Raw genomic sequence first — 27,545 nt, 5'->3', positions numbered from 1 at the left:
CTCCTCTTAAAAGGTGAGTCATTTGAACTTCAATGCAATGGAATATATTTATTCTAAGAAATACAAAAGTCTACACAGAAAATTAGTTACATTTCATAAAGTAGATGCAATGTTAAATACACAATACACAGTCACATCACTAAGGGGTAAAATAATGTTCTCAGATTGTTCAGAGTAACAAGGTAATATACAACTGTATTCATAAAGAATTTTTCAGTTTGCAAAAAGCACTTTCTCCTATTAACCCATTTAATTGACCTTCACAATAATCTTACCTCACAGAATGGTTACCACTAAATAAATCCTTCTGAAGTGAGTCCACCTTGGATCAGACATAACTCTACTTAGTTTGGCATACAGAAATTCAAATATTTCATTTATGCCAAATGAGAAACTTGCTTTTACTCCAAAATACTTCTGAAGAGTGTAAGACTTAAGTGAACTGAAAAACGTACTTGAAAGACAACTAGAGATTAAATAGGACCTTGCAATTTTATGCAATGAAATCTAGAGAGTAATACATCAAAACGTTAAAAGTGGTTGTCTCTGAGTAGTAAGTATATGGGTAATTTTTACTGTATGCTTTTTGGTATTAATGTACTTGTTACCTCCCAAAACAAAACTTTATCATATTTAAGTAATAAAAAAATAACATTTAAGTAATAAAAAATACACTTCAGAAATCTTAAATTATAAGATATTTTGGGGGAGAGGGATGAAGATTACCAACATAGAGTGTTTTATTACTTTTTAAAAATATTTGCCACAAGGTTCCACACAAAAGTCAAAATACCTAGTTCTATCCTATACCATACGTTTACCATTTAAATTAGCCTTTAAAAGTAGCGTCCTACTTTTGGGAACAAATTGAAATTCGCATGTGAACGCACACAAACATACTGATACATAACGGGGAGAAATGCTTAAAATATAAGTTTATAAAGAAGATTTTCTTTACAGTGTTTCTAACTATGCTAAATATTTTTATCATTTTCTTTACGCAGTTTGCCATAACAAAAATACCTATGTATAAAAGAATGATCTAACAGCAATTTATTAAAAGTGATGTGCTTCAAAGATATCCTCTTAAAAGAGTATGAGAACTTTATGTGATGTTTTACCTACTTTCAGTTTCATTTCTCTTGATCATGCCTTGGCACTCTGCTAAGATAGTCTCTTTAAAGGATGTCACCAGGGCATTTACACAGCATTCCATGAGCTGAAATACATCAAAAATTGGTCAAGGCTATTATAAGCAACAATAAGGCACAGATCTATTCCACTCCATTTTGCTTCATAGTCCCACAAAACCACAATGTTCAACAACAGCAAAAAACTAAGAATACTGAAAGTAGATTTTACTTACCTTTACTAGAGGATTACTGAAGATGGATACTCTATTTTAGTTTACCAAAGCATACTTCCCCCTAAGGAAAAGGCTATAGAACTTAGGTTCTCTTTAGAAATTTTAATGAAAGTCCCCAACAAGGGGAGGAGAAAAAACTTTTTAATCTACAAAACAAACTGAAAAACTAAACTTTAATGAACTCTCATCTGGAGAGAACCTGTGTTGGAATTAGATTCTAAAATGCTAGAAGTATGAACATCCATTCAACACATAGTAGGTTTCATTGCTGTGAGCACCAAAGAAGTGTTAGGATACAAAGAATAAGCTATAACCTCTGCTTTGGAGAAGATCACTGTCTTATTGAGGGTGGGGAGGGAAGCAAACTTTAATAAATACAACTCAGTTAAGTGGCAAAACACACACACACACAAACAGAAACAAACAAAGGAACTACTATTTTTTTCTGGGTAGTTAAAAAGGTCTCATCCACAAGAAGAAATCTAAATTGGATATTGAAAAGTACAAATCTTAAAATGGATTGGGTATTCTAAGAAAAAAAAGCTGAATATGAAGAGAGTGGGAGAGAAAGGTAGACTGGAGCCAGATTATGAATGAAAACCTATGGTTTGGGATTTTACTCTATAGGTAGGGAAGGTTTTAAACAGAAGATAAATGTAATGAGCTTCTATTCCCCCACCAAGTCATTTTTAAAAGGTCAGTCTAATGTCAGCAAGGTAGGTGGTACTGAGTGGTGGTGGGGAGACTGGCAAACATGGCTGTTGAAAGATTGCAAGTTAAGATGGTCAGGGTCTAATGTTCTGGCTGGCTCCACTCCACCACTGCTCCTTCGTGTCATATATTTATTCTTCTTGCAGGTATCAAAATGAACAGGTTGTGATTACTAACACAAGGTACATTAAGGCTGATACCTCTCTTCTGAAAAACAGATCATTTGTCTGTATTAAGGAAGGGAATTGTGTGTGCCTTAAAAGTTCTTTGCTAAAAATTCCTCTTGGAATTGACATAATGTTGTTATATTACTGAAGTTAAATTTATGTAATGGAGATTCATTATATCACTGTTTCCACTTTTTAAAATGTTAAAAAAATTTCCACAATAAAAGCAATTTTTTCAGATCCCTCCCTCTATGAGAATTACACTAATGACTTTAAAGTCCATGTATGTCAATTTCTGTCCTAAGAAGAACAACATACATATGAAATGGTTGAGAAATTTCTGCCAGGGTGGGAAGCTCTGCCCCAATTACTGAGTAATCTCATTCTATACCAGCCCTGGAATATGCACAATGGAACACTCCCACCTTCGACAGAGAATAGGTAAATCTAACTATATACAACTAATGAAGAAGAAACAAAGTGTAATCAGATTAAGCTCTGTTTTCTAAAATAAGCTCTATTTTCTGTTTTCTAAAATAATCTCTGTTTTCTGTTTCACTGAAAATTTACACTTGAACATAATCTAGTTCAGGAGTAGTCCAAATTTTGCAGACTCCAAAAATCATGTGTCATGTGTTTCAAACTGTTGTGAAACAGCTTTTTTTTTTTTTAATATAGAACAGAACAAAAAAAAAATCAGAGTGCATCACATACAAAAACAATATTATTTCATAACATTGTTTCAGATATGAGCAAATAAACAAAGCATATACTAAGTCACAATAAAAAATGTATTTCTTATTGTGGGTTACAATGAGGATTTAAAGGAGAGACCAAGGAGGCTAGGTGTCCAGTGGTTAGGACTCGGGCTCTCACTGCCATGGGTCTCGGTTCAATCCCTGGTCAGAGAACCAAGATCCTGCAAGCCACGTGGTGCGACCAAAAAAATAACATAACATAACATAACATTACATAACATAACATAACATAACATAAACGAGAGGCTAAATTGACAAGATAGTTGAAGTAAACTGAGCAGAATTTGGTAACTGCTTAGATGAAAGGAGTTAGGGATATAAAGGTTACTGAAACACTTTCTAGCTTGAAAGGTTAAACAAGTTATTATAATAACAAATATCTTTTAATGAGCACCTACTCTGTAAATGCTTTACATACATTATCTGATTAACCCATATGTCATTTAACTCATGAAAACCTTATGAAGCAGATATTTAACATATGAGGAAACAAGCTTACAGAGGCTAAGTAACTTACAAATGTTACACAATTAGTTCATAAGGTCTTGAGCTGTAATATGAGGCCAGGTATGTGACTCCAAGCCTACAACTTTTGATACTACATTAAGAGAGCAAGTATATACTTAGTAATGGCTATGTGCTCAGAAATGAGTTAAGTGTTGTAAGGAATAGAGAAGATAAAACATGGTTTATACACTCAATGCTCTTACAATCCAGTTTGGGATATGTAACTATAGTGCATCTAAAATGTGTGCATACTTCATACATAACAGAGGTATATGAAAAGTTCAATTTCACCAATAAAGCAAAGAGATGGAAATACACACATTATTACTACACTATAAATAAACTTCACAAGGACAGAGACTGTGTTCCATCCAGCTATATATTCATGGACTCAACACATTTGGTGCTTGATAAATAACACAACAAAGTAGCCTATAATTTGCTACTAAATCAAGTTGTAGAAACAATTGGTACAGTGGGAATTCAAATAACAGGAAATGGATGAAGGCTAGAGTATTTGGGGAGACTCGCAAGATGGGCTTTAAGAATTCTGAAGGATTTGAATAGGCAGAAAAGAAATGTAAAACATTACTTAAAAAGAATGAATCCAAGAAAAAAACGAATAGAATGAGGTATATGAATAAGAAAATATTCCTTATTGGGTAGAATGACTCCTACTGGACAGTATTAAGTTAGAAAAATAAGTTATGGCCAAATTATGAAGGGCCTTGAAAATCAGAGATAGGAAATCAAGATACTATGGTTTTTTGAATAAAGAAGTAAAATAATGAAAGAGTAGCCTCAACTCACAAAAGAAGAAATACAAATGGTCCATAATAAGAATAAAGTAGTGGAAAATCCAATGTTCTTAATGATAGGAACTAGCAGATGGATATTCCCTTGAATTAAACAATTAATGTCAATCCTAAGAAAAATAAAGATACCCAGCCTCATTAGCATTTTTTTGGGGGGGGGGGCTGCACCATGCAGCATGTGGGATCTTAGTTCCCCAACCAGCGATCGAACCCGCGCCCCGTGCATTGGAAGCGCAGAGTCTTAACCACTGGACTGCCAGGGAAATCCCCTAGTAATTTTTAAATGCACGTTAAAAAATATTTTAAAATCTATGACACTGGGAAATTGGCAAAATTAATAGACTGAAAAAACCCAGATCAGCAAAGATAAACACGTATATTGTTAATGGGAATCAGAATTACAACAACATTTCTGAAAATCAGTTTGGTCTTATATAGCAATCTGTAAAAGGTGCATACCCTTTGCTTCAGCAATCTCATTTCCAGGAAATTCCATTCTAATAGAATGCCACATGTAAGAAAGATGTATACATAAAGATTTTAAAAATATATCAGGATATAAGATATAAACATGTAAATACATTCCAGGAAGTACTATTTATTTAAAAAAACCATAATAATAACAAATAATAATGAAAATTCCCATCATTAGAGAAGTAGTTAGGTATATTATAGTACATATATATGATGAAATATATACAGGCAATAAAAGTAATGTTATAATATAGAAGTGTTTAGAGTAAAAATGTACATCATAACTTCTTTAAATGCTAGAGGAAAGGAAGAAAGAGAGAAAAGAAAGAAAAGATGGAATTCCCTGGAAGTCCAGTGGTTAGGACTTGACATTTTCACTGCCAGGGCCCAGGTTCAATCCCTAATCAGGGAACTAAGATCCTGCAAGTTGCACAGCCTGGCCAAAAAAAAATTTTTTTTTAATTTAAAAAAAATAAAGAAAAGAAGGAAAGGGAAGGGAAGGAAAAGAAAGGATAGGAAAGGAGGAAAGGGGAAAAAGGAAAGAAAAGAAAAAAAGGATCAACCAAGCAAGTATGACAAAATGATGATCATTGTTGCTGGCTAGGTTTGGAGGGTGGGGTTCATTATACTATTTTCTCTACTTCTGAAAATATTTGAAAAGTTTCATAACAAATATTTTTTTAAAAAATAAAGAGAAGGGCTTCCCTGGTGGCACAGTGGTTGAGAGTCTGCCTGCCGATGCAGGGGACACGGGTTCGTGCCCCGGTCTGGGAAGATCCCATATGGCGCGGAGCGGCTGGGCCTGTGAGCCATGGCCGCTGAGCCTGTGCGTCCGGAGCCTGTGCTCCGCGACGGAGAGGCCACAACAGTGAGAGGCCCGCGTACCGCAAAAAATAAATAAATAAATAAATAAAAATAAAGAGAAGAATCATGGTATAGATCCCTGTGTATTGAAAATCCTTTAGAAAACTATTTTATGTAGGCAAAAAGAAGAAAGGGAGGTTGCTTGATAGAGTTCTCTCCTTATCTCCAAAGAGTCTTGTCTTAACAAGAGGGTCAGTTTCTTGAGGGCAGGGACCATGTTATTCCTCTTTTGTATTTTTCTCCCCATCATTTACCAAAGTTCTACATACAGAGTCAACCCTGAGTATATACTTGTTATTTGAAAAATACGTCTTGAATGGAAAGGATAGTGATAAACCATCTCTCTCACCTTGTATTCCCTTTCTGTCTCCTTTTGCTAGCTTCCGTGAAGAAAAAAACTTTTTGCCATATGTCATCAACTCCTGTATTTTGCCTGAGATGAGCACAACTTCTAAATCCATAGCAATCTCCCCAGAGGTCTGCAAGGTGAAACACTTTAACTATCAATGTGCTTGATGTTTTACCTTCCTTTATAGCAAAACTCTTCAAAGATGATGCCTGCCATAAAACACAGCAGGCACTCAGTATTTGTTGAATGAATGAATGCATAGCTCTGTGAAGATGAGAAAGGTGGGATAGGTAGGCTAACTGATGTACTAGAGTCTTTTTTTAGTGATATTCAATTTGCACAATGCTACTTCACTGAAGTTTAATAAAAACAATAGGAACAGTTCTGATTTTTGTTAGTTATGTAATTCCCTATAAGTTATAATTTGCTTTTGCCTTAGCTATAAAATAGAGGAGTTGAATTAAAAATCATCCTAGATTACTCCACCTTAAGATTCTACTTTATCATTATCAGGTCTCTAACCATACATGGATATGGTTATGTATTCAAGAATTCATTTATTCCATGTGTGGTAGGCTATTCTCAAAATTAACTTCTTTTTTTTTAAAAAGGTTTTTTTAAACCTTTATAACCAGTGTTTCTTGCTTCACTTCTCAACTAGTTATACAAGTAACTCTCTACATAGACCAATGCAGTCAGTTAGACTCACCCTGACTTTTTAAATACCACCCTTAATATACTTAAATACTGAAGGTTAACAAGTACTTTACTTACTTTAATGTTAACAACTTATGACTTGTGACCTTGTTGCTAATTCCATTTTTTATCAATATTTTGCACAGGTAGCAAAATAGTGTCTATCTCTCTGAGAATCAGTAAGCAATGTCTGTAAACCACAGCCCTAACAGTAAAAACTACCATGCCAGGCACAGCACTTAATGTTTTGATATAGTAGTTCATTAAACACAAGTGGGTATTACCCCACTTTACAGTTAGGAAAACAAGGATTACAAAGGTTGAAGAAATTGACAAAGGGCACACAGCTGGTAAAATGACAATGGAATTCAAATCCTCATCTTCTTCCAACATGTATGTCCCTAACCAGTGTAATACACTGCTTCCCTATCAGAGCTCTGGTCAATGAGAAGAAATGAAGACCTGCCATCACCATTTCACTCTCTATTCCATTATTCCACTGTATAAACAATCCATTTTATTCTAGTGTTACTTTGAAGATAGGAACCCGTTCTACGTTCTTATCCCCACTAGCACAAGGCCTGACATAGTTTAGGTGCACAATAAATGACTGCCTTCAGGTAAAACCAAGCTATACAGGACTATCACCTAAAATACTAATAGCCACAGAAAAAAAATTTTAAGTAATTTTTAAAAATATTTTTTCTCATTCTTTTCTTACTGTTACGTGTCACTTTTCTGTCAATAATGCCTCTTCAAGCAGCACAGCTCTGAAGCCTCTTACCTGGTTTTACTAATATACGGTGCTCATTTGCTAGAGGCCCATCCAGTGATAATCAAGCTCATTAGAATTGTGTTGGGGCTAAGCTGGATCTGGGTGGGGCTAAGTTGTTCTCCTATAAGCAAAAGTTGAAGACTGGGCCTGTCAGACACCTAATGCAATGCAGCTGCTCAGAACTCTTGGCCTAACTTACTGTTTAAGTTCTCCACTGAACTGCAAGTAGCTAAAGTTGCTAAAAGGGTTATCTTCTGGATGAGTCAAGTATTACTATATCATACCTACTACAAACACATTGACAACTCAAGCATGCTTGCACATGTGTACAAAGACACACACACAAAGCATTTGATCCAAGTTTGGGCACTCAACCCAAGCTAGGCCAATTAGAGCTAGGCTAATTAAAACCGGTGGAACAAGACTCCTCTCAGGTCACAAACTGGAGGGACAAACTGGCAGCATTCATGGTCCTGACCTCAATTTAACACAGGTTCATTGGTGACACAGATACCATGAGCAGTATCACTATAGATGATATAAATTTCCAACAGTGAAAAAAATTTAAGATTCCAAACAAAAAATATATTTTCATTGCTCAATTTACACAACAACATACCTAGAAAATGAAGTGTATTACTAATATCATGCAAAAATGTTCTGGTTTAAAAGTAAAATGAAATTAAATTCTAGACTCAGATATCTAAGTGTAAACAAGATTTTCATTTACATGAGTGGCTATGGGAGCACTGAATATTATTTTTGGGATATGGGCTAATTCTTATTTATGTGGGACAGTCTGAGCACTGTGAGACATGTAGCATTCCTGGACTCCATTCACTAAAAATCAATCATTGTGACAACCAAAAAAAAAAAGCCTCCACAAATTTCAATAACACTCTCTGGAGGTAGATACTATCTTCATTGAAAATCTCTGGCCTAGAGATTTCAGTTCAAAATATCAATATATTACCCTATCCAAACAGCATAACTCACTTTTCTTCAATTCATCTCTATTAGAATCTGCTGTATTGACAACAAGCAAATCCAAATGAAAGTTGAATTAGGATAAATCTATAAAAGGATCCTAAAAATATTGTTATTACATGCTAAACCAAACATTTAAACATTTTATATATAAAAAACAGAAATATCTTGAAAGTAACTTTTATTGGCTATATATAGTATATGTCAAAATCCCTTTGGGGTATAAATTTTTATCCATTAAAAATGGGACTTTGGGACTTCCCTGGAGGTCCAGTTGTTAAGACTCCACACTTCCATTGCAGGGGGCACGGGTTCAATCCCTGGTTAGGGAACTAGGATCCCACATGCTGCACAGTGTGGCCAAAAAAAAAAGACAGGGGGACTTTCTGTTCTATCCTAAAATGAAAGAATGCTATTATGTTAGGAACTCTGTTAATGTGATTTCCTGAATTAGTTCAACGGAGGAAAATGCCACATGATCATCTCCACTGATGCTTCCCAAATAATAAAGGCATTCTTCACAATATTCTTTATTTTTTTACATTTTATTTTGATTTTAGCCTTACATAAAAGTTGTAAAAATAGCAGAGAGTACCTATACATCCATCACCCTATTTCCCATAATGGTAACTTTTTAATAACTACAGCACAACTATCAAAACCAGGAAAATAATATTAGTACAATATTATTTAACTACAGACCTTATTAGAAATTCACCAGTCTTTCCTATTCCAGGATGCTATCTACAAACCCAGATTACATTTTGTTGTTAGTTTTCCTAGTCTCCTCCAATCTGTGACAATTTCTTGGTCCGTGTGTGTGTGCTATGATCTGGACACATTTAATTTTTATTGGCATATAGTTGCTTTACAATGTTCTGTTAGTTTCTACTATACAGCAAAATGAACCAGCTATACATATACATATATTCCCTCTTTTTTTGGATTTCCTTCCCATTTAGGTCACCACAGTGCATTAAGTAGAGTTCCCTGTGCTATACAATATGTTCTCATTAGTTATTTATTTTATACACAGTATCAATAGGGTATATGTCAAACCCAATCTCCCAGTTCCTCCCATCCTCCTCTTTCCCTCTTGGTATCCATACATTAGTTCTCTACCTCTGTGTCTCTATTTCTGCTTTGCAAACAGATTTCATCTACACCATTTTTCTAGATTCCACATACGTACGTTAATATACGATATTTGTTTTTCTGACTTCACTCTGTATGACAGTCTCTAGGTCCATTCACATCTCTACAAATGACCCAATTTCATTCCTTTTTACGGCTGAGTAATATTCCATTGTATACACGTACCATATCTTCTTTACCCGTTCCTCTGTTGATGGACATTTAGGTTTGCTTCCATGTCCTGGCTATTGTAAATAGTGCTGCTGAGAACATAGGGGTGCATGTGTCTTTTTGAATTATGGTTTTCCCTGGGTATATGCCCAGTAGCGGGATTGCTGGGTCATATGCTAGTTTTATTTTTAGTTTTTTAAGGAAACTCCATACTGTTTTCCATTTACATGGCTGTATCAATTTACATTCCTACCAACAGTGCATGAGGGGTCCCTTTTCTCCACATGCTCTCCAGCATTTGTTTGTAGATTTTTTGATGATGGCCATTCTGACCCGTATGAGGTGATACCTCATTGTAGCTTTGATTTGCATTTCTCTACTAATTCATGATGTTGAGCATCTTTCCACATGCCATCTGTATGTTTTTTGGAGAAATTTCTATTTAGGTCTTCCACCCATTTTTTGATTAGGTCGTTTTTTTGATATTGAGCTTCATGAGCTGCCTGTATATTTTGGAGATTAATCCTGTGTAAGCTGCTTTGTTTGCAAATATTTTCTCCCATTCTGAGGGTTGTCTCTTTGTCTTGTTTATGGTTTCCTTTGTTGTGCAAAAGCTTTTAATTAGGTTCCATTTGTTTATTTTTTGTTTTTATTTCCATTACTCTAGGAGGTGGGTCAAAAAAGATCTCACTTCAATTTATGTCAGAGTGTTCTGCCTATGTTTTCCTTTAAGAGTTTTATAGTGTCTGGCTTTACATTTAGGTCTTTAATCAATTTTGAGTTTATTTTTGTGTGTGGTGTTAGGGAATGTTCTAATTTCATTCCTTTACATGTCCAGTTTTCCCAGCACCACTTATTGAAGAGGCTGTCTTTTCTCCATTGTATTATATATTTTTGCCTCCTTTGTCATAGATTAGGTGACCATAGGTGCGTGGGTTTATATCTGGGCTTTATATCCTGCTCCATGGATCTATATTTCTGTTTTTGGGCCAGTAACATACTGTCTTGATCACTGTAGCTTTGTAGTATAGTCTGAGGTCAGGGAGCCTGATTCCTCCAGCTCCGTTTTTCTTTCTCAAGACTGCTTTGGCTATTCAGGGTCTTTTGTGTTTCCACACAAATTGTAAAATTTTTTGTTCTAGTTCTGTGAAAAATGCCATTGGTAATTTGATAGGGATTGCACTGAATCTGTAGATTGCTTTGGGCAGTATAGTCATTTTCACAATATTAATTCTTCCAATCCAAGAACTTGGTGTATCTCGCCATCTGTTTGTGTCATTTTGGTTTCTTTCATCAGTATCCTACAGTTTTCTGCATACAGGTCTTTTGCCTCCTTACGTAGGATCTTGACACTTTTAAAGAATAGTAGCCAGTTATTTTGTACACTGCCCCAAAAATAGGGATTCTCTAAAATTTTCTCATTAGAATAAGAGTACTAATTTTTGACAAGAATACAACAGAAATGATTTTGTACTCTTCTTAGTGTATCATATGAAGGGGTACATAATAGCAATATGTCCTATTACTGGTTATGTTAACCTTGATCACTTGATTAACATAAGTGTTTTTTGGGTTTCTCCATCGTAGTAACTATTTTTCCCCTACCAAATATCTTGAGGAAGATACTCTGAAACTGTCAATTCTACCTCAAACCTTTGGCCACTGATTTTAGTATCCATTAGTGGAGCTTGTCTGCAACAACAATTAGTGTGATCGTACCTAATAGTGATCGTCAATTTCCCTCCACATTTTTAGAGAATTCTTCTCTAAAACTCTGAACATTTTTCATGTATGATGGCCAGTATTAAGTATATATCTGCATCTTTTTCCCAACGTTTTTCTACCAGATATTTATCATTTTTTGTTCCCCAATTTTTAAAAGTTCTTTATATAGTAGAACTTTATATAGTAGGGATATTGGGCTTTTGTCTGTGACATATATTTCAAATACTTTTTCCCAGGTTGTGAGCTGATTTTTAACTTTGCTGATTGTGCTTTTTGCAATTACATACTTTTTAATTTTTAAAATTATTTTAATTTATTTTTATTGAGGTATAATTGCCATATAACATTAGTTTAAGGTGTGCAACATAATAGATAATTGTATACACTGTGAATTAAGTCACCACAATTAAGTCCAGTTAACATACATACATAACTACGTAGTTAAAAATTTTATTTTCTTATGAGAACTTTTAAGATTGCAAATTTTTTACTGTATAGTCACATTTGTCAGTCTTTTCTTTTACTGACTCTGAACTCTGAGTCATTAAAAAAACCCTCTCTCTACGCCAAAGTTAAAGAGGAATTCTTCTAGTACTTGTATGATTCCATTTTTAACATGTAGATCCCTGATATATTTGGGGTTTATTTTTCTGAATGGTGTAAAATACAGATCTAAAGATCTTTTTCCAAGTATCTGCTGAGTCATCCCATCACCATTTTTTAAAAAGTCCATCTTTACCGCCACTGATTTGACATGCAACCTTTGTCATAATTCTGCACTTTCTATACCATTCCACTAGTCTACTATCTATTCATGGGTCAATATCACACTATTTTTTTTAATTTATGTATTTTTATTGAAACCAATTCATAGTTGATTTAAAATATTGTACTACTTTCAGATAGGTGTACAGTTAGTTAGGTATACAGCATAGTGATTCAGTATTTTTGCAGACTATACTCCATTATAGTTATTATAAGGTAATAGATAAAATTTCCTGCACTATACAGTATATCCTTGCTGCTTTTTTTTTTTTTTTTTGCGGTACACGGGCCTCTCACAGTTGTGGCCTCTCCCATTGCGGAGCACAGGCTCAGCGGCCATGGCTCACAGGTCCAGCCACTCCACGGCATGTGGGATCTTCCCGGACCGGGGCACGAACCCACATCCCCTGCATCGGCAGGCGGACTCTCAACCACTGCGCCACCAGGGAAGCCCGCTTATCTATTTTATATACAGTAGTTTGTATCTGTTAATCCCATACCCCTAATTTATCTCTCCCCTCTTCCCTTGCCCCTTTGGTAACCACAAGTTTGCTTTCTATATCTGTGACTCTGTTTCTGTTTTGCATATTTGTATCATTTAGATTCCACATGTGATGCCATACTGTGCATGTCTTTCTCTGTCTGATTTATTTCATTAAGCATAATGATCTCTAGGTCCATCCATGTTGCTGCAAATGGCAATATTTCATTCTTTTTTATGGCTAATATTCCATTGTGTGTGTGTTTGTGTGTGTGTGTACACATACACCCCACATCTTAATCCAATCATCTGTTGACGGGTACCTGGGTGGCTTCCATGTCTTGGCTATTACAAATAGCACTGCTATGAACATTGGGGTGCATGTAACCTTTCGAATTAAGAGTTTTCATCTTTTCCGGATACATAACCAGGAGTGGGATTGCTGGATAGTATAGTAACTCTATTTTCAGTTTTTTAAGGAACCTCCATACTGTTCTCCATAGTGGCTGCACTAACTTGCATTCCCAACAACAGTGTACGTGAGTACCCTTTTCTCCACATCCTTTCCAACAGTTGTTATTTGTGAACTTTTTGATGATAGCCATTCTGACAGGTGTGAGGTGGTACATCAGTGTAATTTTGATTTGCATTTCTCTAATAATTAGCAATGTTGAACATCTTTTCATATGCCTTTTAGCCATCTCTATGCCTTCTTTGGAGAAATATCTATTCAGGTCTTCTGCCCATTTTTTGATTGGGTTGTTTCTTTTTCTGATATTGAGTTTTATGAACTGTTCCTACATTTTGGAATATTAACAAATCCTTGTTAATCCCTGTCGGCTGCATCATTTGTAAATATTTTCTCCCAGATTGTTTTCGTTTTCTTGATAGTTTCCTTTGCTGTGCAAAAGCTTTTAAGTTTAATTAGGCCCCATTTGTTTATTTTTGCTTTCATTTCTTCTGCCTTGGGAGACTCATCCAAGAAAATATTGTTACGATTTATGACAAAGTGTCCTGAATATATTCTCTTCTAGGAGTTTTATGGTTTCAGGTCTTACATTTATGTTTTTAAATTACTTTGAACTTATTTTTGTATACGTGTGAGGGAATGTTCTAATCTCATTGTTTTACACATAGCTATATAGTTTCCCCAGACACCACTTGTTGAAGACAGTGTCGGATTGCTTTGGCAATTCGGGGTCTTTTGTGGTCCCATGTAAATTTTAGGATTATTTGTACTAGTTCTGTGAAAAATGTCACAGGTATTTTGAATAAGGATTGCAGTAAATCTGTAGATTGCTTTGGGTAGTATGGCCATTTTCAAAATATTAATTCTTCCAATCCAAGCAAGCATGGGATATCATTCCACTTCTTCGAATCATCTTCAATTTCCTTCATCAATGGTTTATAGTTCTCAGAGTATATGCCTTTAATCTCCTTGGTTAAGTTTATTCCTAGGTATTTACATTTTTTGATGTAATTTTAAATGAGATTGGTTTTTAAATTCTCTGATATTTCATTATTAGTGTATAGAAATTCAATAGAAATAGAAATACATTAATCTTGTATTCTGCAACCTTGCTGAATTCATTTCTTAGTTCTAACAGTTCTGGGGCGGAGACATTATGGTTCTCTATACAGAGTATCATGTCATCTGCAAACAGTGACAACTTTACCTCTTCCCTTTAAATTTGGATACCTTTTCTTTTTCTTGTCTTACTGCTGTGGCTAGGACTTCCAACTAGGTTAAATAGAAGCAGCTAGAATGGGCATCCTTATCTTGTTCCTGAATTTAGTGGGTAACCTTGCAGCTTTTCACCATGGAGTACTATGCTGACTGAGGGTTAGCTGTAAATGGCCTTTGTTATGTTCCCTCTACACCCACTTTGATAAGAGTTTTTACTATGAACAGATGTTGAATTTTTTCAAATGTTTTTTCTGCATCTACTGAGATGATACTGTGATTTTTATCTTTCCTTTCTTTAATGTGGTGTATCACACTGATTTGCATATGCCGAACCATCCTTGTGACACGGAAATGAATCCAATTTGATCATGGTGTATGATCCTTTTTACACATTGTTGTATTCCATTTGCTAATATTTTGTTGAGGATTTTTGCATTTGTATTCATGAAAGATATTGGCCTCTAATTTTCTATTCTTGTAGTGTCTTTGTTTGCTATTGGTATTAGGCCTCATAGAATCAATCTGAGAGTGTTCCCTCCTCTTCAATTGATTTATTTTTTTATCTCTGTGGTATCAGTTGTTCTTTCTCCTCTTTCACTTCTTATTTTGTTTATTCGGATCCTATCGGTTTCTTCTTTGTGAGCCTGGATGAAGATTTATCAATTTTGTTTATCTTTTCAAAAAAACAGCTCTTGGTTTTAATAATCTTTTCTTTTGGTTTTTTTAATCTTTATTTTTTTCTCTATGATCTTTATTATTTCTTTCCTTCTCCTGACTTTAGGCTTTGTTTGCTCTTCTTTTTCTATTTCTTTTAGGTATTAGGTTACGTTCTTTGAGATTTTTCTTGTTTCTTGAGGAAGGCCTGAAGTTGCTATGAATGTCCCTCTTAGAACTGCTTTGCTGCATCAGATAGATTTTGGAAAGCAGTGTTTCCATTTTCATTTGTCCAGATGTATTTTCTGATTTCCTCTTTGAGTTTCATCATTGACTCACTGGATTTTTAGCAGCAGGTTGTTTAGTCTCCACATGTTTGTTATTTTCCCACTTTTCTTTCTATGGTTGATTTCTAGTTTCACACTGTTGTGATTAGAAAAAACTCTTGATATAATTTCTATCCTCTTAAATTTGTTAAGTCTTGTTTTGTGACCTAGTATGTGACCTATCCTAGAAAGTGTTCCATGTGCACTTGAAAAGAATGTTTATTCTGCCCTTTTTTTTTTGATGGAATGTCCTGTTGACAACAATTAAATCCAACTCATCTATTCTGTCATTCAGGATCTTTGCTGCCGTATTGTTTGTCTGGATGACGTGTCCACTGATGTCAGTGGGGTCCTACTATTACTGTATTAACTGTCAATTTATCCCTTTATATCTGTTAGTATTTACTTTATACTTAGATGTTCCTGGATTGGGTGCACATATGTTAACAAGTATAATATCCTCTTCTTGTATCAATTCCTTTATCATTATATACTGCCCTTCTTTGTGATTCATCACGATCTTTGTTTTAATTTTTTCTGAAATGAGTATTGCTACCCCTGCTTTCTTATCGTTTCTGTTTGCATGAAATAACTTATCCCATACCTACTTTCAGTTTGTGTGCCCTTCATCCTAAAGGGAGTCTCTTGTAGCCAGCATACTGAAGGGTCTTGTTTTGTAATACAATTAGCCTATTTTTTTTTTAATTTATTTATGGCTGTGTTGGGTCTTAGTTGCTGCACACGGGCTTTCTCTAGTTGCAGTGAGCAGGGGCTACTCTTTGTTGCAGTGTGCAGGCTTCTCATTGCAGTGGCTTCTCTTGTTGCAGAGCATGGGCTCTAGGCATACAGGTTTCAGTAGTTGTGGCAGGTGGGCTCAATTGTTGTGGCTCACAGGCTCAGTAGTTGTGGCACATGGGCTTAGTTGCTCCATAGCATGTGGGATCCTACTGGACCAGAGCTCAAACCCATGTCCCTTGCACCAGCAGGCTGATTATTAACCACTACGCCACCAGGGAAATCCCATCCCTCCCTATGTCTTTTGATCAGTGCATTTAGTCCACTGACATATAGAGTAATTATTGGTATGTGTTTACTTAGGCCCTTTTATTACCTGTTTTCCAGTTGTTTTTGTAGTTCTTCTCTGTTCATTTCATCTTCTTTTTGTTTCTTCTATTGTTATACCACACCACTTAATTACAGAGAATTTATATAGTATGTTTTATGTCTGGTAGGGCTAGTTCTCTTCTAAGTTTTTATTTTCCAGTGTTTTCCTGGCCATTCTTACATGTTTATTTTTCCACATGAACTTTTTTTCAACTTGTCTAATTTCAATAAATAGTTGTTGGTATTTTTATTGGAATTACAGGAAATATATAAATTAATTTAGAGAAGAACTGATATCTGTACCATTTCAAGTCACAGAATTTAAGAATAAGAGATATCTCTCCATTTTTTCAAGTCTACATCCGTGTCTTTGGAGTGTCTAAAACGTTTCCTCTTACAGGTTTCACACATTTCTTACTAGACTTTTCCCAAGTATTTAATTTTCTTTGTTGCTACTATAAGTAAGGTTTGCCCTAACCTTATATCTTCTGTTTATTATTTGTGTATATGAAGACTGATATTTGTATGTTAATTTTATATCCTACCACTTCCCTGAATTACTTTACTGTTTGAGTTTTATCATCAACTGTGGAGTTTTCCAGACAAAGTACTATCATATCATCTCTAAAATGAGACAGTTTTCCTTTTGGCTTACCCATTCTATGCCTCTAATTGATTTCTGTAGTTTAACTGCATGGGCTAATACTTCTAATGCGCTGTTCAATAGAAGTAGAAATAGTGGGTGTCCTTGCCTTGTTTATTATCTTCATGGAAATGCCTCTAATGATTCTCTATAAAATAAGATGGCTTTAGGGCTAAGGTAGATAATTCCTGATAATATTCTTAATAAAAGAAAAATAAGTACTTTCTTAGCATCATAAAATGCATACATCATGCTAGAAAGAAGCATCATGCTTAATGGTGCTTTAGAAGCACCATTTAGAAGCACTCCTATCAAACATTGAAAGAAGTCAAGGATCCCCAATATTATTAACATTTTCCTAAAATAAATCATTAACAGATTTAATCAACTGAAGGAAATAAGAGATATTAATGTTACAAAGGTATAATCAGATGTTTAGAATACCCAAAAGAACAAAATAAAACTCTTATAAACAAGGAAGGGAATTCAGTAAGCTGCTAAGCACTATATGAACATTACTTGAAATGTGTATTTGGCCTTTATTAGGCCTGGCCTCACAACTGGGTACTACTTAGGTGAGACTTGCTCTATTATACAGAACACTGGTCCAGGAATTTGTTTTCCTAGGATATTGAAAAGTAATCAGGTTTAGAAGATTAAGATCAAGACTTACAACATTCAAAAAAGGTAAGTGATAAATCATAATAATTTCCTAATTTTCAGAGAAAACACAAATGTCGAAAATGTACATACTTTAATATTAAATTCTGGTGTGCAACACTGTGTAGCCCCATATGAGCTGATAGGTAATTGTCTTCCACTAGTAATAGCCTAATAGGTAAGGAGAGATGAAAACTATTATCAATAAAGCATTAAGATATAGCATAGCATGTTCTAATGGCTGATAATTCCTGTAAGACAGAATTTAGGGCAGTAAGTCTGCTCCGAATAATTTTCAATTATGGAAGTCACTTTTCTTAGTAACTATTCAAATAATACTGTTCATACTTTATGCATATTAAATTAGAACCCCGGACTTGGTGATTTTTTGGTTTACTGTTCCTTCCATTACAACATACTTCACTTTAACACACCATTTCTCTTTGGAAACAGAAACTGTAAATTAACAAATATATAACAAATATTATGTATATAGTATAATGGCCTTAGCTCAGTAAGGTATATAATACAGTAGTGTATCTGCATTAAACCTTAAATTCCCAATGTTACAATTAATTCTATAGTTTTCATGCTTAATGTCTTCTCTGCACCAAATTTTCCTGTACAGACTATATAGTGGTCACTGATTAATATTAATCTATGTTCTTAAGAGATAGGAAAGTGATAACCTTTGGGAAAAAAAGATGGTAATAATACTGTGGAGGGAGCATGATGGAATGTTTCTTACTTGCTGATAATTCTTTTTCTGGTAATTTCACAGGTATGTTCACTTTGTGATAACTCACTTACACTTGAGATTTTTGTAACTTTTGTAACTTTTCTGTATCAATCAAAATAGTTGATTTAAGAAAAATAAGCAGAAAATCAAAACAAACCATACAAACAGACCTCTTACTTCCCCAATAAGGCACAATTTCTTTGCAAGCATATTATATTGCACTTAGGGTCTTTGTTGAAACAAAACAAAAACTTATCTTTAAACTCTAGAATCATTCAGCTTGGTGAGATGTTCACACTTGGTATCCATGGAAGCACAAATTCACATCTTCTATTTCAAGTTTTTCCCAAAATGTGTGTGTGTTATTTTAAAGTAGAAAGGGAGACTTAACTGTTCTATACAAGTTTTCATGTGTATTTATTTATCTCTACCTTTCTCATTCTCTTTTTCTTGCTCTCTCTTATTCACTGTATTAGTTGGACCTCTATAGTTGAACTTCTTTAAGTTTACTATAAATATGATACAACTAAGATGTATAAAATAGAGTACAAGAATAGAAGAACAACTCTATCTTACAAACTTACAACATCCCCATCCAGGAGGTATAGGCCCACCAATCAATTCAAAATATTCAAATCCCTCTAATTAAACTCATCTTTTTTCCCTCACAACGAAGATTTATTCTTATACCTGATCTTCCCGCAGCAGCACAATTCTCCCAAGCCAAAACCTTAGAAACACTGTTAACTCAGTTCTCTCCAATATCAGCCCCATTCATATTACAATGTTCCACCTCTGGGAAGTCTGTCTCTACCCTCTTTCTTTCCATTCCCATTGCTATAACCCTACCTGGCACTCCTAATACCTTGCTTGAATTATTGCAAAAGCCTCCCACTTCCTATTCCAAGCTATTCTCCACTCCAATTTTTAAAAATTTATTTATTTGGCTGTGCTGGTCTTAGTTGCAGCACACAGGATCTTCAGTTGTGGCATGCGTGACCTAGTTCCCTGACCAGGGATCGAACCCAGGCCCCATGCACTGCGAGCACAGAGTCTTAGCCACTGGACCACCAGGGAAGTCCCCCCCACTCCAATTAATCTTTCATACTGACACTAGATTAATTTTTCTGACGGATTAAGTTTGAGCATAGCATTATTTGTTTAAAAAATATTCAATGGCCTCCCTACCTTCTGAATGAAGTTCAAGCCTGGCTTTAAATCTCTATAGAGAACTTCTATAAGCAACCACTAAATCTGCCCCCTTCCCTGGCAAATATCAGAGTTATATGAAAGAGGATATATACTGTACATAATAAAAAGCAAAACAAACAAAAAAGGGAAAAACGATCCAACTCAGTCCAATATCTGAACAAATAAACATGACTATCACTCAAGATGGAAGAAGCCAAAGAAAAATCAAAAGTAAGGAAAAAAGAAATCCCATCCATAGTTGAAAAATGTCTGGTTGTAAGCAAACTGGAATGTTACTTCTTTGACTGTGAATCTAAATCTAGTTTGTAGGCTCCAAAGACTGAAAGGAACTGGAAGAAATATTATTGCTATATTTGAGCAATTTCTAAGACTCTATCCAAACTTGATTCTTAAATTCCTTAACAAAGCACACTAAGGTCATCATCCATGTAAAAGAAAACACCAGAATAGACACTGTAGCATGGCTACTACCTCTGATCATTTCTTTCTTTTAATGAGGAACTTACAACATAAAATAAATAAAAACTACTTAAAAGACTGATGTTCTCTTATCAAGTAATTAATATTTTATCTCATGACAAGAAAAGTTTGAAAACACCCTCACATAAAAAGAAGAAATATCCCCTAGTAGTAACGGTTTGGTGCTCATTCATTCAGTATTCGCAGCCACTATTTTACAGAATGTAATTACCATCAATACTGAGAATCAACTGTATCTCTCAGGAGCATACTTTACTTGATACCTGAAAATCCCTAATATGGTTAACTTTAGGTAGGCACAAAACATAATAGAAGGAGATTGATTAAAAATTAAGTACATTAAATTTAGAAAAGTCTAGAGCAGGGATGGCAAACAGATTTTATCTTGCACATTAGCTCTGAAGAACAATGAGTTCTGAGTAACGTGCCTTCTCAAGTTGTACTGGGAACGAATACTAAAATCAATTAGTAATATTGGTCACAGAAGTGAGAAAGGATAAATAATGTTACTTGTTTCATGTATATACCACCCCTGGGCTACTGTACTTCAAGTAATCTCAAATAATAAACAATTACAAAATTACTTACTGCTTCAACAGAGTTACATTCTCGCCTTGTTTCTAAATAACGTAGGGCTCGTTTTTCTTCTTCTTTTAATTTAGCATCTGCCTGTCCAGAAGCAAAATAGCAATCATTTTAAGAAAATCAAGAAAATAGCTCAAATTACCACACATACTAAGTTCTCACTTACATATTTCATATAATTCTGTACACCATTTTGTTGTAAATACGAAGGTGCCTGTGTTCTATAAAATCTTTCTGTTGAATCCAAGTATGCCTTCTCAAAATTGTCCCTATAAATTTGAAGCTTATCCTCTGGATTAGAACAAAGGTTAACTGAAAAACAGAAAATAAAATGTTACTCTAATTATGATTCAAATCAGTATTTTGAGTACAATAAATGAAATAACAAATATTGAGGAGTCATGTTCAAGGAACTGTGACAATGCTCAAGAGAACATAAAGCCATGAAAGACAAAATCCTTCTTTATGAGAAACTTAAAAAGATAACAGTATAGAGTAGTAAAGTGACAAATAGTATAGATAACATGAACTATTTTATTTTTGAATAGGAAAGAGACTGACTTCAAACTGGATGATCAAGAAACCATTCACAGAAAAGATGGGATTTGAGTTTGAGCCTTTAGGAACAAAGTAGGATTTACACTGATTAGTAAAGGAAGTAAATATTCAGAAGTAGAACAACACAAGATCAAATCGAGGTATAACAACGAAGTTGTCTGCGTGGATTGTAAGGTTAATAGAAGGTAAGGTAGAATAGTAAGTTAGGAATGGTTATGGAGAACCTCAAATCTCTGGCTAAGTAACCTGAATTTAGCATGGCCTACCACTAAATGGATAATAAAAACACCAATAAAATTATACTTAAAAATTAATCTTGTGAAAGTATAAGGGCTAAATGATAGCAATAACATCACTATAAGAAGACTGTTTGAAAAGTCTAGAAGTAGAATTCAAAGAAGTCTTAACTGGTGGCAGTTGAAATAAAAAGAAATAAATTTCAGGGACATGGCTAATGGAAATCTAGACTTGATACCTAAAGAAACACAATGGCAATGGAGAAAGCAAGTCAAAGATAAATAAAGGTTCATTTATATAAAACTTTCTTATCGACAACTATTTTGCATCAGGCATTCTATGTTCAGTAAAGATATAGTGTCAAGAACACAGTTAAATACACTGAAGTATTACGACAGAGAAGCACAGGTACTATGAAGCACCTAACCTACTCTGGGAATTAGGAAAGGCCTCCACGAGGAAACAGAGAATGAGGATGAGTTAGCAAATAAAAGAGGAAGAAAAGTATTCTGGTCAGAGGAAACAGTACATTTGATTGAACGAAAAATGAGAGTATCACTATCAGACACTAAAAAGTTTAGAAATTCCAGAACGTATACATGGAATAAACTGATGTCCTAAAAATATAAGTGCAAAACCAGTTACCTTTCATAAGCTAGAGACTCGAATCTACATTTCTCTAATATAGGTTGCTAAAGATTCACTAGCCAAGAAATGAGTGAAATGGAGAAAATAAATATTAACCACACGAATATAAACTTTTGTAGCTTTCATTAAAACAGAATATCTTTTATGTACTCTTAATTTCATGTGGCACTAAAAGTAGATGTGACTATATTCTAATAAACATAACTTTAAGACTACTATTCTATAATTGTCTTAATTTCCATGAAAAGGAAATTTGATCATAAAGGTTCAGAACATACCATAGGATTCTCTTACTCCAATGACAAGCTGAGAATCAAAAGCTTCTCCTAATCTTTCAGCATGTACCAGCTTCATTGCACTATCTTGAAGTCTGTTTTTTATATTTGAAAAGATTGACTCATTCCATGTATCAAGCATGAGCTAGGAAAAAAAGAAGAAAATATGCCATCATTTCAATTATTAATATACCAAGTACCATAAATACACACAAAAAATTTTAAGTACAAATGCTAAAAAAGGAAATAAAATTCTTAGACCTACATTCACTTGAATACTACAGGAAAGCAACATATTTATTTATTTATTTTTATTTTTGGCTGCTTTGGGTCTTCGTTGCCACGCGCAGGCTTTCTCTAGTTGTGGTGAGCGGATGTTACTCTTCATGGCGGTGTGTGGGCTTCTCATCGTGGTGGCTTCTATTGTTGCGGAGCACAGGCTGGGCGCACTGGGCTTCAGTAGTTGCAGTATGTGGGCTCAGTAGTTGCGGCACTCAGGCCCTAGAGCACAGGGGCTTCAGTAGTTGCGGTGCATGGGCTCAGCAGTTGCGGCACGTGAGTTCTAGGGTGCACGGGCTTCAGTAGTTGTGGGACACAGACTCAGTAGCTATGGCTTGTGGGCTCTAGAGTGCAGTCTCAGTAGTCGTGGTGCAAGGGCTTAGCTGCTCTGCGGCAGGTGGGATTTTCCCAGACCAGGGATCAACCAATGTCCCCTGCACTGGCAGGTGGATTTCTAAGTACTGCGCCACCAAGGAAGTCACAGGAAAGCAGTATATTTAAATTTGGTAACTATCATGTGGTAAATACTGACAAAAGAACAAGTGTTTCAGAATCAAACACAACTGGATTTGAATTCCAGCTGTTACTTATTTGCCTGCTTTCTCTTCTGTAAAATAGTGAAAATAACAGTACAAATTTCAAGTGGTTGTTGTAAAAATTAATATGGTAATACATGGAAAATGTCACCTTCCCTATAGTTCCAAGGCTGTATTTCAGAGATACTGATATGTGTTTGGGATGGTCATATGAATGTTTGTACAAATACATGATAAATGTGAAAAGGACCAAATGAAAATATGTTTGATAAATGAATCTCAAAAAGAAAAGAATATACAAATCCACCCTATGGATGTTCTGTTTAAATGATGAAAATGGCATATACGTATTCATGAGTATGCTGTCAGCATTAGTACAAATTTTAAGGCTGGGAAGGGGCAACAAGGTCCAAGACACTATTGAAATGCCTGAGCTGATTGCTAGAACCATCACAGCAAGCAGTGAGTTGTTCAAAGTTCAAATGGCATTTTTTACTATTCAAATCTGTGGTTCCATTTGATTCTCACAAGTAGAAATGTGTGTGTGTGTGTGTGTGTGTGTGTGTGTGTGTGTGTGTGTGTACTTATAAATATGAAAAATGAGGACAGCAAGCTTAGGACATTATTGACCGAAGAATTGAAAGGGAAACCTGGGACTCTTCAATTTCAGAGCTGAGTTCTTTCCATTAATTCATGAGTTGTTACTGGGCACAGAGCTTTTAACTAGAAACTAGGCAAAATATGAAAATAAACATGGTACATTCTGAGTTTATAATAACTAGAATTAAGTAAAAAAATGATAAAGATGACAGCACTTTAGCCACAATTAAACACAAAGATACCAGAAGGTAACCTAATAAGGAAAGACTTTTTGAACAGAAAAAAATTGAATTTATAGAAAGGTAAAAGTACAGAGAAAGAATAATGAAATAAAATTATGAAGATAAAACTAGGAAAAGGAGAAAAGGAAAAGCAAATGAGGTAATGTTTGAAGACACAGATTTACAGCTTAAGACCACATAAAAGATGAAAGAGAACTGAAGCTAAAAAAAGACGAAAGAAAACTAATATCATTCAATAAAACCTGGCAAAAGCTGAAAAGGAATTTATATGTGAAGTAGAAAAACTCATTTCAGTGTAAATTTCTTTCAAAAGTCTTCAACTCACCCTATTTCTGAAGAACATTAGGGAAAAATGGGAAAACTAACTTACCTTTCGAACAATACTGTCTTCTACATTTGATTTTTTATTGCTGCCCTGTTTACCCATTAAAGTAATCTCTAGTTGACAGAAAGGCTTCGGTAAAATATCACACTGTGTGAAGAATTTTCGCCATTCAACAATATAAGCTTTTAGCAAAGCTGTATCATCTTGATGGCTCAGTACTCGCTGAAAACAAAGAATCATACCAATTTTAAATAAATACAGGAGCTTTAAAGAATAATGGAACACATTCATGCCATAAATTTAAAATATTTTATTTACTGTATAACCTATATTATACCCAAAAGAAATTAAAACATATATATATATATATATCAAAGAGAAATTAAAACTTGTTCACATAGCCTTACTGTAATGAACATTTCACAATATATACATATATCGAATCATGTTGTACACCTGAAACCAATAAAATGTTATATGTCGATTATACTTCAATTAATAACCCCCTATATCCTTTAGCTATTACCTTCCTACCTTCCTCCCTTCCTAGTTCCCCCGCTCCCCGCCCAGCCCTAAGCAACCACTAATCTGTTTTCTGTGTCTATGTATTTGCCTATTCTGGACTTTCATATGAATGAGATTATATAATATATAGACTTTTATGACTGACTCCTTTTATATGACATAGTTTTTCAGGGCTTGTCCAAGTTGTAGTATATGTCAGTACTTTATTCTGTTTTACTGCTAAATACTATTCCATTTTATGGACATACCACACTTTTTTTATCTGTTTGTCCACTGATGAACATTTGGGTCATTTCCACCTTTGGCTATAATGAATAATGCTGCTATAAACATCTGTGTACCAAAAAAAAAAAAAAAACCACAAAAAACTTGTGCACACTCACCAAGAAGGGGACACAAATAACTAAAATCAAAGATGAAAGAGGAGACGTTACAACTGATACCACAGATATACAAAGGATCATGAGAGACTATTACAAACAATTAAACACCAACAAATCTGACAACCTATAAGAAATGGATAAATTCCTGGAAACATATAATCAAAAAAGCTCAATGGTGAGGAAAAAAAAATCTGATAGATTACTGGTAAGTTATCAAGACTGAATTCATAATCAAAAAATTCCCAACAAATGAAAGTCCAGGATCAGATGGCTTCACTGGTGAATCTTACCAAACATTTAAACCAGAACTAATACCAATCCTTCTTAAACTCTTCCAAAAACCAGGGAACACTTCCAAACTCATTTTATAAGGTTAGTATTACCCTGATACCAAAATCAGACAAAGATGCCACAAAAAAAGAAAATTACAAGCCAGAATCCCTAATAAATGCAGATGTAAAAATTCTGAAAAAAAAAATACTAGCAAGCCAAATTCTACAGCACATTAAAAGGATCATACACCACGATCAAGTGGGATTTACTCCAGGGATGCAAGGATGGGTCAACATTCACTAATTAATCAGTGTGATACACCACATTAACAGAATGACTAAAACTCATACGATCATCTCAATAGATGCAGAAAAAGGATTTGACAAAATGCAATATCTATTTATGATTAAGAACTCTCAAAAACGTAGGTATAGAGGGAATGCACCCCAATGTAATAATGGCCATATATGACAAGCTCACAGCTAACATCATATTCAATGGTGAAAAGCTGAAATCTTTTCTTCTAAGATCTGGAATAAGACAAGGATGCCTACTCTCACCACTCCTATTCAAAGCAGTACTTGAAATCTTGTCCAGAGCAATTAGGCAAGAAAAAGAAATAAAATGCACCCAAATTGGAAAGAAAGGAATAAAACTGTCACTATTTGCAGATGACATGATATTATATACAGAAAAACACTAAAGACTCCACCAAAAAATAACAAATGAATTAAGTGAAGTTGCAGGATAGAAAAATCAACATACAAAAATCTGTTGAGTTTCTATACACTAATAACAAACTACCAAAAAAGAGAAATTAGGGGGAAAGAATCCTGTTTAAAATCACATCAAAAAGAATAAAATACCTAAGAATAAATTTAACTATAGAGGTGAAAGACCTACACTGAAACACTGATGAAAGAAACTGAATAAGACACAAATAAATGAAAAGATATTCTGTGCTCACAGACTGTTACAATGCTATTGTTAAAATGTCCACACTGAGACTTCCCTGGTGGTCCAGTGGGTAAGACTCCACACTCCCAATGCAGGGGGCCCAGGTTCGATCCCTGGTCGGGGAACTAGATCCCACATGTATGCCACAACTAAGAGTTTGCATGCCACAACTAAGAAGTCCACACGTCACAATGAAGATCCTGCATGCCAAAACTAAGATGCAGGGCAGCCAAAATAAATAAAAATAAATAAATAAATAAAATGTCCACACTACTCAAAGTAGTACAGATTCAGTGCAATCCCTATCAAAATTCCAATGACATTTTTCACAGAAATAGAGCCAAGAATCCTAAAATTTGTATGGAACCATAAAAGACCCCACATAGCCAAAGCAGTCTTGAGAAATAAGAACAAAGCTGGAGGCATCATGCTTTCTGATTTCAAATTACATTACAAAGCTAGTAATCCAAACAGTATGGTATTGGCATAAAAACAGACCACACAGATCAACGGAACAAAACAGAAAGCTCAGAAATAAACCCACGCATAGTTGGTCAATTAGTTTATGACAGAGGAGTCAAAATATATGTGGGGAAAGAACAGTCTCTTCAATAAATGGTGTTAGGAAAACTGGACAGCCACATGCAAAAGAATGAAATTAGACAACTATCTTACAAAAATTAACTCAAAATGAGTTAAAGACTTGAACATAAGACCTGAAACCATAAAACTTCTAAAAGAAAACATAGGTAGCAAATTCCTTGACACCAGTCTTGGTGATGATCTTTTGGATTTGACACCAAAAGCAAAGGTACAAAAGCAAAACTAAACAAATGGAACTACATCAAACTAAAAAGCTTCTGCACATCAAA

At 34.7% G+C, this 27,545-nt stretch overlaps 1 protein-coding gene across 3 annotated transcripts in view; it reads right to left on the bottom strand.

Moving 5' to 3' along the window:
• Positions 1 to 27,545, bottom strand: part of CUL5 (cullin 5) — a 105,077-nt gene that overhangs the window by 38,065 nt on the left and 39,467 nt on the right. For 2 of the 3 annotated variants that reach the window (XM_067750951.1, XM_067750950.1), the window contains exons 4-10: positions 24,581 to 24,757; positions 22,557 to 22,698; positions 21,002 to 21,147; positions 20,839 to 20,919; positions 6,012 to 6,141; positions 4,784 to 4,821; positions 1,126 to 1,219 (exon numbers count right to left, since the gene is read on the bottom strand). In XM_067750951.1, coding sequence (XP_067607052.1) covers positions 1,126 to 1,219; positions 4,784 to 4,821; positions 6,012 to 6,141; positions 20,839 to 20,919; positions 21,002 to 21,147; positions 22,557 to 22,698; positions 24,581 to 24,757 — 808 coding nt within the window. The remainder of the gene's footprint in view (positions 1 to 1,125; positions 1,220 to 4,783; positions 4,822 to 6,011; positions 6,142 to 20,838; positions 20,920 to 21,001; positions 21,148 to 22,556; positions 22,699 to 24,580; positions 24,758 to 27,545) is intronic. The other variant, XM_067750952.1, reaches the window with a different exon arrangement.

The sequence above is a fragment of the Pseudorca crassidens genome, chromosome 9, assembly GCF_039906515.1.
Source record: "Pseudorca crassidens isolate mPseCra1 chromosome 9, mPseCra1.hap1, whole genome shotgun sequence".
In the NCBI taxonomy this organism is placed as follows: domain Eukaryota; kingdom Metazoa; phylum Chordata; class Mammalia; order Artiodactyla; family Delphinidae; genus Pseudorca; species Pseudorca crassidens.
Note: the sequence above shows the minus strand (reverse complement) of the source record. Positions and strands in the feature narration are given on the sequence as shown.